The sequence below is a fragment of the Vollenhovia emeryi genome, unplaced genomic scaffold (assembly GCF_000949405.1).
Source record: "Vollenhovia emeryi isolate VEMERY1.0 unplaced genomic scaffold, V.emery_V1.0 DF939130.1, whole genome shotgun sequence".
Classification (NCBI taxonomy): domain Eukaryota; kingdom Metazoa; phylum Arthropoda; class Insecta; order Hymenoptera; family Formicidae; genus Vollenhovia; species Vollenhovia emeryi.
The window spans coordinates 1,503,892-1,516,680 of NW_011967236.1; the positions used below are offsets into that span (position 1 = coordinate 1,503,892).

Sequence of the window (12,789 nt, forward strand, 5' to 3'; positions counted from 1 at the left end):
GTGATTTATAGTTCAGTATTGTTTGAAACCTGATATATTCCGTATACTTATAAATGCACTCTGTTGTAAGGTATACTAACAAATGCACGTGGAGTCTACGAATGTGCCCGCGTAGAAAATTCAAGGTACCGAAGGTGACGACTCCGCAAAGTTGAAATCCGAAATATTGCAGACAACTTAGCAAGGCTAATGTTGCAAATACAAACGCGCGTTATGCTCACCTAAACGGCACAAACGCGGGAGGGTGTGTTTCGAAGCGAATCACCCCTAATTCGGCAATAGCATAGCTTAACCACAAAGCCAGCTAATACAGCGATTAGGCGTCGTGTACAAGCCAACGAGGACTGCTCGAGGCGATGCCTCAACCTGCGTGAAATCATTGCACGTATCGCTTACAGTGGCAAACGTATCGCTTGCAACCCAAATATTGACTCATCCAACAAGTTCGATTAATGCGGATGCACTCCAGCAGTTTTGAAGATTGCCGATATCATTTTCCAGCGCTGACACCTTAAACAAGCGGTCACGGGCTAATTTTGCAACGGAAAACCAAGTGAGATCTTTTACTTCCAGGCTTTCCCTAAAATGCGCTATCAGAGTAGCGTTCTGTATCTCGGTAACCTTAAGGGTTTGTCCACCGGGCCAACGGTCAGCCATTGCGGTCAACTACACAGCTTGTCCGACTCGCCTTCGTGCTTCGGGTCCTTTGGTGATTAACGAGAGGTCAAACCTACTGCCGGCCAAAGCACGCGCAAATAGTCTCTCTCTCGTGAAATTGGGTTCTAAAGCTAGTCCTGATTGAGGCGTCCACCAATGCGGCCTTGACGAGGTTTCTCCAGCTGTGTCCTGCGCCAGGATATTCCCGAGCGAGCGGAGCGGAAACACCGAGAGTGTGAACGGTCGCGAGAAGGTGGAGGAGGGAAGTGTACATGAGTCCCTTATTTGAATTACGCACGAACAGCTTCAAGAACTCGGTCCTTTTAGACCAAATCGTTGCGTGAAAATACAACACAACGCGTTGCAGGTCTGTGAAGTGCGAAGACAGACCCAGGGAACAGTCATTACGAAAAGAAAGTAAGGAGCAAGACTTCCTTAGCGGGGAGACCACGGAGAATAGCGGTTTATTAGTCAATATAGAATACTTAGTGTCATATCCCATCGGGCGGAATGTCAGCGTGAGGAAAGAGGTTCGTGCGAAGCTGTCACTTTATCGGATTAGCCAGTCGCGGTAAAAGCGTCTTGGAAAGGGCGCCCTCCAATTCGTTAATTTACCCAGCCTCGCTCGTTTCCTTCGCGGCGATATTAATCGAGTCGGACGTTCTCGGAGATATCTCAATCTCCGGGAATATGGCGCCGCCAGAACGGTTCGTCATAGACGAGAGACGCTCGTTATAACGGAAGGAACCGTGTATTTCCGCTCACCATCGTAATTCGTGTTAAAATATTGTTTACGTAAGATACGGAAATCTTCACGAAATGTCAATGGAAATATTTAACTCGCTAAAGTGGACCTTTTGATTATTATCTGCATGTCAAAATATCAACAACTGTTGGTATATTTATTTTACCAAAAACTTAAAAAGAAACATAGATATTACTTCGATCATTTTGTTATGATATAAGTTTTAGCCATGATTTATATTAGATATCAAGCCTCTTTAGAGTATTCTAAAAGAGATGTTTAACTCTCACGTTATCTTTTTCTACTAAACGCCGAAATGTTCCAGCATGTCGCGAGCACGAGCAATATTGTACAGAAAAATTGAGTTCGCCGTCATCGAGCCGCGGATATTTTTTTTAACGGCACCGCCGAGCAAACTTTTTCGAGGGTTGCGGCCGTGGGGAAGTTGTATTGTTTATTCAAAAACGTATCAGCGTCGGCGACTACGGCGGCGACGACGACAACCACGACGAACGACCGCATCGGCGAAGAGGCGGACGAGAGCGAGAGGGCCGCGTGAATGGCGCTTCCGGTAGAACGAGGTCCGCAGGGCTCCGCAGACTCTCGCTTCCGGTCAGGCGTCCGCCGTCCTTGCTATCCCATCGAAAACGCGGGTCCGGATCTCCCTACGTTCGTTCCCCCGTTTCCCCGTCCCTTCACATCCCTCCGCTTCCCCTTTCTGCCCGACGAGAGAAGTTCGCTCATCGGACCCACCGGCGTTCGTTAATTAAGATATCGATTCTTATTGTCCGCCAGCCGCCGAGTCGAGCGGACGTCCTGGCCGGCGCCTGATTTCACGCCCGCGTTAGGGGTTGCTCGTGTGCGCGCCCGTTGTCGGTCACCCGCGACGAGGCAACCCCTCTATTCGCACGCTTTTGTCGTTTTCGAAGCGTGGTAGATTCGCGATTCCGCAACATACCGTATCGATTAATTGTTCGACGTTGCGGATTCGCCTTCGCTTCCTTATCAGTGTCAATAGAAATGCATCACGAATACTCCCGTGTAACACAACTTTTTACCTTTAAAAATAATCGACGGATTATCTCGTCAAACGTACTGCATATATCAAAAGATGTTATCAAACGAATCAATTGTAAAATCACGCCGCTTCACATATAACATACAATAATGAGACAATTAATTTGCACAATTTTGAAAAAAATGCCGACAATATATTTTCATTAGATTTCGCAACGATTGACAACTGATTAGCAACTGAAGGCGATTGCTTCTATTCAGTTTTATTCTATGTTTACACAACGCCACTTTATCAATATGTTCATTTTTCAATTTAAAATAGTTAACAGCCCGTGAACGTTTAAAGATTCTCTCATAAATCGAAGCTTCTCAAAAGAAACGATCGAAATTGTCACCTAATACATATCGTCATAATCATATAATAGTAGAGTTCCTACATAGAGAACCAGAAAGCAATCTAGCCATAAGATGACGTGTAGAACAAAGTAGATGGTTGCAGCAAAAAAATATAATCGCAAATAATTATAAGGATTGATTTTATCCTGCACACTCTACCACTTGTGAAACTTGTTTTCCTAACAACCCCCTCAAGCGCGCCTGAAAAACGATACAAAGTTTTGCTACAAAATCCAAAATAGAAATCTTGTTTAATTTTGATCTTCAATAACGAATTCCTCGTAAGCATTTCGATAAATTATAACTATGAGCCAAGCTGCTCTGAAGCAACGAATTGTAACGGCACACAGTGAAACCAGGAAGCTTATCAGTTGACTGTAAAAACCAAGTTTGTGTGATCTGCTATAATATGCGAGGTGATTGTTTCTCGACATATTAAATGCCTGTCGCAATAGTTCGGTCGAAATAAGCTACGCTATTCGATCACACGCTTGATATTTTTTTGACGCTCGACGGGCTTTATGACGATTTTCGACATCTACTATCAATTTCATCGTTCTTCGTTCCTTCCACTCGTCGACGCCGGCAGCTCGATGTGCTACGTGCGCACATATGTAGAATGTCGAAGCTACAGGTGTCAGCGAGAGCAGTATTTTTCAGCGAGGCCCATGGCGAGGGTGATAGAGCAAGAGAGAAAAGGGTAAAGAGCGGCGCTAAGAGGAGCGAGCGAGAGAAAAATGGAGAGAATGAGAGTGCCATCGAGGTGGGAGGGAAACGAGAGAGGGACGTTTCACCGCGGCAGGGAAACGCGGCGGAGTGCCGGCACGCACGTTGAATCTGCTAAACGCTCTCGCTCGTGCGTGAAATGCCTCGATATCACTGTTTTATTTCGGCCCGTTCGTTCGTCGCCGTTCTCTCCCGCTTTCCTCCGCAATTCCATCCTCTTCACTCCCGACCGACCGTGCCGACCGGCCGGCGTGCAACCCTTTCTCTCTCGTCGTGCCCGTTCGTGCAGATTTGATGACCCTCCCGCTACGATTTGACGATGATTCAATTGTCCACGGCCAACTGAAATGAAGCACCTACAAGTTGAGCTTTTTCACGGCCGGCCTTTCATTTCCAGCATTGGTCGGCGCGTTTCCGACGCTTGGAACGACCGGACTATTGGTTTAATCCCGGCGGGTATGAGGAGTGCAAACTAACTTTTCTGCCTGATTGTAATATCGTGAAAGCATCTACGTTTTGTTAAACGTACATTTGATTGAAATAGAAATAGAATATATAATAACCGTGGTGGAATAATATTATAATTTTTATAACTCGATTAGGCAATTTTGTTAATTATAGTAAAAAACATTATTAAAACGGGAAACTTATAGTCAACCCGACTGGCATATTCCTTTGTTTGTTTAATGCAACGTTTCGACCCTATTTTTGGATCCTTATCGAGCGTTCGAGCCCAGCAGTGCTCACATGTACACGTATTTTTGTAAATCGACTCTGTCTTATGTGACGACGATGACTCACTTAGTACTACTTGATAAAGACCCAAAAGATAGGGTCGAAACGTTGTATTAAACAAACAAAGGAATATGCCAGTCGTGGTGGCTGTAAGTTTCCCGTTTTAATTTTTATTCATCACTGGTGACTATAAGCAAACTCTCGCTTCGTAAAAAAAAATTATGTAATGGAGAGAAAACGTGAAGAGGCTCAAGTGTAAAATCTAATTATTGAGAGTGTATGCCAGTCAACCCTTTGCCATATGTAGAATTAATCCAATTAGTATATAAACATGCTGATGTTCACATGTTCACGTTGGCAAACTTAGATATTTATTTAAAAAAAATTTGCTACATGTTTCCTAACCGCGGTATCGCCGTAAAATCGCGCTCGATAAGTCGATAAATCGCGGAGTGGCCCGTTCGGCCAATTTAATTAATAATTATCGACTCGAAGAGGAGCGCCCGGCACAATGGCGATACTTCCTTGGCGTAATCCTCCGAAGATTAACGAGCCCGTACCAGAAGGGACCGCTCTCCACCGCCTCCCGCCGCTCGACCCGCCTCGCCCCCTTCTGTGTGCTATATCGTCTTCTCTTACAGCCGCAAGACGCCATGGCGCGCCTTGCGGTGGTTGCGGCAAGAACCCTCGCCGTACCCGCATTAACGCAATTATGAATTTGTCGCGTTGGGATCTGACAATACAAGATGTCGCAGCCATTCTCCCGCCGCACCTACCCACCCAGCCCGGAGACCCTTAGCCCGGCTTTCCTCGTTTACACTAAAACCGATTTTGCGGACTACATGGATCGAGACGACGTGACATAAATGCAATTTGCCAGGCCACGTGGACAGCCGTGCGCGCGACAACATGGAGAACGCCAGTTTATTACTGCGATATACGCGTTAATGGATCATCGCGATGGATCAATTGCGCGTCAATTCCGAAAGCAAATTAAGATAGCTACGGCATTTCGATAAATCAGAGCCAGTTTTAGAGTGTTACAGCTCTGGAGATTAATCAACATCGTGCTGCCGTTTGGAGCTGGGTCAGCAAACGCGTCGTGACACGTGTCACAGCACAGAGCGCATGCTGTTATTCTACAAATTTCCAACCGGGGGATAACGTTAAAAGCTGCAACTCCCAGGCGCATGGAGTCGTACTTTCTATTTATCGCGCGCTGAATGTCCAAGAAATATTCTCAGAGCGCTCTGCCCCGTCGTCTCTCCCTCGCGAATCAATATCCAATGTATTTCGTGCACCCGCCTTGTTAGCCGTGCCGCTCGTTTTGCGGCGCGGGAAGCGAGTGTAGTTTCAGCGGCCCTAAGTTAGTTTCGAACGGTCCCGTAGCAATAGCAGTAGCAGCCTGCTCTCTCTCTCTCTCTCTCTCCCTCTCCCTCTCCCTCCCCCTCCCCCTCCCTTTTCCCTCTCCTTCTCTCCTCTCTCTTTCACTCTCTCCGGTATCGTGCGGTAAAGTGCGACAGACGGGACGAGAGGATCGTTGCGGCTCGCCGCAGGCGACTGCTGCGACCTGCACTCCTCAGCGACAAATTCCTCCTCCCGGCTCGACCGCTTCGCCCCCGGTTCTCCTCGCTCTTGCGCGCCTCGTCGCTCCACCCGTCCACCGTCGGAGAGCCGCGTCTCTCTCGACTTCTCCGCTTATCCTCGTGAACTTGTACAACGCGCAAGAAAATCAATCGGCGCGGCCCAGCAAGGCGCGAGGATTCCGACGGCCTTTCTCCCAGCCCGGATCCGAGAAAGGGCCACGAGAGCGCCGGTAAGGGTGATTCTAAACATCAAGGAGGTAGAGAGACTGCCTAGTCAGCCCTTAATATCGTGAGAGCCGGATCCGCGCAAACAAGCCACCGTAACCTCCGGTTAAGCGCCAACCAGCCATCCGGTCAGACCAGTGTCGGTCCGACCGCTGCTGGCCCTATTATCGCTAACTAATAAAGGGCCTAATTGAAACGTCGGGCTTTTGTTTCCAGCACTCGAGCGCCGCTCGTCTTTCCGAAAGCGCCGAGCCCGGCCGTTTGACCGGCCCTTGAGGCTCCAATGCAGATCGGAATTCAGTAGTGAAGTGGATTTACGAAGATCAATCAGCAATGCTTCAACCGAAAAGCTAAGCTCTCCATTTTATCTTTCGCGTGTAGTATATCTATTTTTTAACCTCAATTTTTATCTAAAACTACAAATACTTGTATGTAAATCTAGTTTGTTTACTTACGATTGTTGAATTATGACTCAAATATCCTTAAATATAATATAAACGAGTAAAAATGATTACGCGTAATTCATACATTCGAAATATTATCTACTGAAAAGTTCTGACTAAATCGTAGCTCCTTTCCAATGCGATTGGAAAGGGAAACGAATCGTTGATAATTCAGCCAGAACGCATAGACAGAAAAGTGACCGAGGTCGCTTATAATCGCGGCCCGTATATAGACGGCGGCGTACTCGCGTCCACAACTATTTTCTACGAAGGGGAAAGAAAAAAGTTTGATCGCAGTACGTGCCATTATCATGAGAGATCACTTTCGACGCGATTTTTGCCCCGGATGAAAGCCCTGATACCACTGTCGTGATGTTACGTTCTTAAATTCCGCGCGCGTCTTGCCCGCTGGAAGCAGGACGTTATTCTTAGGAAGCATAATCACATCAATTTCCCGGTTCATTAAATTATTTATGCCATTCTCCGTCGAGGGACTGTATGTGGCGAAAGTCCCGTAAGTACTTTCGACCGTCGTTCTTCTTGTCACAATCGAGCCCATGAAAATCGTAAGACGTAAAAAAAAGTAGCTGCGTGATTATTTATTGATAAACGATAGACGACCCTATTGCCAAGCAGCAAAACTTTCCTTTTTTGATGGACGATATTATATATTACATATAAAAAAAATCGTTCGGTGAAATAGTTTGTCCGTAAATCATTTATGAAAAAAATAATTCAAATAATTGTTTAACAAAATAAATAATTCATTATTCTCTTGGTAGAATGAAACTAATTTAATTGGAGCAAAAATTCAAGTAGCCAGTTTTTAGTAAAATTCTATTTGAAATTAGAAACTTATAATAAACGAGTGAATTTTATTATGTGAAATGTACATAAACTAAAGTTCTTATCAAAGCTTCACGCCTGGGTAACATTTCGTCGGTGCAACGGAACGCATCCTCTCACGAGACAGGAAAATAGATCGTTCGGATATTAAGCAATGAAATTGCACGTGCACCGAAAGTTTCGCAAGAGCGATGAAAAAACGGCTAGGACCATTCTAGCACAGGCCGAATGATATTGCGCGATAAATCATTCTTCATTTGGTCGCAAAAATATGAGAGCAGAAGAGAAAGAGAGAGAGAGAGGGAGAATGGCTCGCGTGCTGCAAAAATAGTAATGTAAAAACTTACCTTGCTGGCGTGCGGTTGGACTGACTGTTCGTGAGAGAGACTGCTGCAAGTCGGCCGAGAAGGCAGCCTGCCGTGTTTTGCTCAGATATAACTGCAAAAGGAAACGAATTACGTGAAATTATTCCTCCGACGTCAATCCTAATTTATAAGCGAAGCATTTCTTTAATTGCTTGTACTATATTAAGAACGAGTTTTGTAATGTGGGAAGACAGGTGTGTCGTGACTAAAGTCGAGCCTAAGTGCGCTATTTGGAATCATAAAACGAGCGAATAATTCACTTGTAAGCAGCAAATGACAACGTTCAAATCCATTATTTTGATCGCTATTATATTAGAAGTACGGACGTTGTGAGTGAAGTGTCACTTTGTGAGATAAATGCAATTACTTGAGAGAAACGTGTAAATTTACTGTAATGTCCGATTCAACGCGCAATAAGAAATATACAAATCATATTGCGTTTAAATAGAAACTGAAACTAATATTCTCTCTTTTCTATTTATACATAAAAATGTATCTCAATTTTAATTTCTCACTTATATATACTTATGTTATATATTTGCAGTTATCACAAAGTAATATAAGTTATATTTATTAAAAAAATTATATTTTAGGTAACGTATGCGTTGTATAATTAATCAAGTAACGCGCTGCCTTGAAGTCGAATGAATTAATATGCATAATCGCAACCATCGAGAAGAAACACGACGCGTCGTAGCTCGCAATTGTCCGAAGCTCGTTTCGGACTAGAATCGCGGTCGTATCGGAGAGATTTGGCATCCCGATCACGTGCCGAGGCCAAGACATCCCCTTTAATATTAGGACCAAATCGGACTGACTCGCTTCGGTATAAAATAAAGGGCTGACATGCGAGCGCAGCGGGAGAGCCGAGCCAAGCCGAGGGAGAAGCCGAAGCGGGATGGAGCTCCGCGAGAGTAACGGAGAGAGGCGTGGAAGACAGGGGAGGGAAGGGTGGCTTCACCACCGCGGTGAGGGATGACTGAGCGAGTCGGTTAAACGGGCGTCTTCTTTCATAAATTTGGAGGGCGCCCCCGGATAAAGGTTTAGAATAAATCGTTCGGCCTGTTATCCACTCCGACGTCGGCGGATAACGCCAGACGAGAGCGACCCCGGATGGCTCAACAATCCCTCCTCAGCCTTCCCGCATGATCACACGTTGTACCGCTTTGAGACGCGCATTTTGCACGTTTTCCATCTACCGTGAAAAAGTCTCATCGTGTAACAGTCCTATTTATTTTGCGCCGAGACAAACGGAAAATATTTAATGCGGTGTAAATTCAACGAAAAGATTCGTGAAATGTACGGAAACATTCGCGTATCTTGCAGCGTTCACAGTCGACGGCATTCATAGTCAGATCTTATATTCAAGATCGTCTTAAGATCACCTTTGGATACTCCGTAACCAACGAAATGTTCCGTACAGCGTCTTTAGATAAATTCAAGACGATCTTGAATATAAGATCTATGAATCACTTAACGAAATTATATCTTTTGTTATTTGCATTACAGTTTTTATTTGTATTATATTTTATAAAATTATTGTAAAAGAATATTTAATAAAGAAAAAAAAGTGAGAAATAATGCAAAAATATGCACGCGTATATATTGTGTACGGTAACTCACTACACGCAAGACTGACTCTCTAAAATGGCGAGCGTAATATGAAAGTTCAGGCGGGGGTGGCTAGAATGCTCATAAATACATCCTCGAAGATCGCACAAATCGCTCGTTCAAGGCCAATCCCCTTCGACATTCCCTGCAAGAGATACGGGAGGGAACCCTTCTTCGACCCGCGTAGAAATACGCACGTGATATGGCGAGTATACGCGAGTTACATGCACGCACGCGTGTAACATACACGAACGCAAGGTCCGAATGTATCATAGTGCAAAAGAAGGAAAATGATGGAAAAGGAAAGATAGAGAGAAGGGGGTAGGCACAAGCAAGAGAGCAACGAAGAAAGAGAGAGAGAGAGAGGTGAAGAGGCTAAACCAGGCAGAAAGCCAGTCCAATTTCTCAAACCTGTCCAATCTGTGTCGTATGCAAAATCAATCACGCTCTACCCTGCCACACCGTCCTACCCAGGAGCCCTGGGGGCCCCGCAATTTTCAAATCCACCCGTAGCCGCGCGGTAATCCAACTCTTGAAGCAAAACTTCTCGCCGACCTAAGACAGAGTCCTATCGAAGCATCTTTTTCGATCTATTTCGTCCTTCTGACCCGACGTATGCATATATGCTCCCGTATACACGTACGCATATATAAGTGTGTGAATACTTTAAACGTAGATTTATGAATACGTTCGTTTTAACACATTGGTCAACAAATAAAGAAATACGAAACTCCGGACACCGACGTTCGTTTCAAATCGTGCAAGGAACCGTTCTTAAATTTTAAAAAATGCATTTGTTTCACCATTTGATAACAGAAAATAATCAAGGCAAGATAATGATTAATTATAAAACAATAATTAATGTTAACATAATTTTATGAACAGTTAATTTGAAATCATGATTTTTTATAACTACATAAAGTATGTAATCTTTTTCAAAGTATAATACGTGTATTATTATAAAGACTGCACTCTCTCTCTCTCTCTCTCTCTCTCTTCCTCTCTCTCTAACAAAATGTATATCGACGAAAGAATAATACCCTTTGAAGCTGTATTGAGATGCACCCGTAATTCTGGCCAACGTTATAAAGTTTATATTGAGCCTTTGAATCACGGTAATAATATCGTCGAGGGTGCTCAAAAGGCGAGCCGCGACGCGGAGGAAGACATTTTAAAAAGTAAAATTCAGAAAGTCATTAGGAACTATCGGCGTATCGGACGTTTGTTTCACCGTCCCGTCCATTGATATGCATTACCTTCGATCGGTAGCCGCGATCATTAAAGGGATCTAAGGGCGCTCTGTAAGGGTTTCAAGGCCGGGTGACCGCCTCGAAAAAGTAATTTGTCCTTTGGGGTACGAACTTCAAAGTGCACGCGGGACATTCGTCCCGCGTGCGGGTATGCTACAACAAGCGGCGTTCTACTTGCGCCCCTTTCTACTTGGCGCCACTGATCAGACTTGCTGATTTTTGCCGTCGCAACGTCGGCGTGGACCTTGTCCACCGGCGCCCGTCAAGGGCCCCGGTTGTCGGAGCTCTCAGCCCCGAGAAGACGGAGAGAAGCGCGCCACGAGGGGTGCGAAGAGTTTAGCATACGCATTTTGTACATTGAAATCCCGACACGTTCGTCCAACTTTAAATTGAAACTCGCCCGACACCCGCATCGCCTCTCGTCGATACTCGTCGCCGTCGCCGTCATCATCGTCATCGTCGTTGTCTCGCGGCGTGTCGTCGTGTTGGCACTAAGAGATTGCAGTCAAACGTTGAAAACGTTTTTAATGAATGCATGTGTGAAAGCATCCAAGAAACCTAATCACTTCGTAATACCGATTTAATTAAATTTTACACTTTAATTATTCCAGATACGTTATAAGTTCATTAAAAAAACAATGCCACCTTTCCGCGTTAATCTCTCCATTAAAATGAACCACAATTTTTTATGAAATGAGTTCGCGACACTAAGGAACATTGATAGGATTTTTTTGTATAATATATAGATAAAAGATTGAGAATAAGAAAAATAAAACAGAAACTATGATGCTTGTAAAGACGCGGAAGCTATTACGTCGTTATGGCGCTAATACGATGCTTGCACTGCCATTTTCGCGCAACGTAGAGTTTAAATGATGCCGTATATTATGATTTCCCAGGCTGATACGACACAATGAATGCCAATGTAATAGCATGGAATAATCGACTACGTCTCAGCGAGTTTCGAAATCTTGTCGCGTGACATTACGCGTAGAGATGATAGTGAGAGATCGGGCATTTTTAATTAAATAATACTAATCACAGAAGGCAACCCTCCTGCGCAGGCAAATCTCATCTCGTTCTGTTCCTGGGCCATCCCGCCTCACGGAGCCTCTATCTTTTATTCCGTCTCGCCAAGCTTCTTCTCTTCCTTGGACCCGCGAATCGTCTCTCTTTTAGACTTCGAATTGTAATTAACATTTGGTTCTCCCATTAGTGTAATTAAAGTGCCATTCCATAATCTAGGAGGCCGAGAGAAGAGAAGAGGGGCACCTTATCTTTCAGACTTCAGCCCCGGCTGCGGGGGTCGTTTTAACCCCCGCAGGGCGCCTCCAGCCCCTTTCCGGGTCTACGCCAACCGTCGGTTGCCCGTAGCTTCCTTCGGTGATAACTCCTTTCCGCGAGAGAACTCCCCCTCCCCGTCGGTGGGAGAGAAAGAAAATCGCGACGGGGAAAAGAAAAACGGTGATTAAAACGTTTGGAAATCCGATATCGTATCTCCGCGTGCCGAGTCGTCGTCTATTCCAGATTGCGCGTACGCAAACCGATTTCGTGATTTCCGTTTCCTTAAAGGAGAGAACTTAAAATTATCAAGCATTTAAAGCGGATAGCTATATCGATCTACATGAAATATTCGAATGCACACTATAGACGTGTTCTCTGACGTGTCTGTATTTGCGGTATCTATAACATTTCTAGAAAATCACAAGATTACGATTGTTATACATGTTTGTCGAAATATTTAACAGTTTCTACAGCGAAAGGAAAACGGCGAATACGCGGAAGATATTCTGCAAAGATAATCAGCGGAAGGTATCATTTCCAGATTGGATTCGTGGCACGAGGTCGAACAAAACGATAAAAATAAAGGGCGAGATGAAGAGGGTGCCGGCAGTGATAAAATAAAGAAAAGCAAAGAGATAAGAAAAGGGCTCTGCCTACGTTGACATTTTCCGGTGGTTGAGTTAATAATGCGCGCGGTACACAACCGCGTCGAGCGGGGATGGATTCACAAAGTGCCGTCATAAAGAGGCACGGATGTGTTTATTCGGGAATTTGCCTTTTCCACCATTTTCCCCCGTTCAACCCGGATATATGCCGTGAGATTTTTATCTTATTTTTCGACGACGATCCCGCCTGAGGATTTATATACCTTCGACTCCGGATCGAAGAGAGGGGCGTGTGAGC

At 44.8% G+C, this 12,789-nt stretch overlaps 1 protein-coding gene across 10 annotated transcripts in view; it reads right to left on the bottom strand.

The window, feature by feature from the left end:
* Window positions 1–12,789, bottom strand: part of LOC105568302 (homeobox protein 5-like) — a 277,344-nt gene that overhangs the window by 110,862 nt on the left and 153,693 nt on the right. For all 10 annotated transcript variants that reach the window (XM_012023870.1, XM_012023869.1, XM_012023866.1 and 7 more), the window contains exon 3: window positions 7,724–7,814. In XM_012023870.1, coding sequence (XP_011879260.1) covers window positions 7,724–7,814 — 91 coding nt within the window. The remainder of the gene's footprint in view (window positions 1–7,723; window positions 7,815–12,789) is intronic.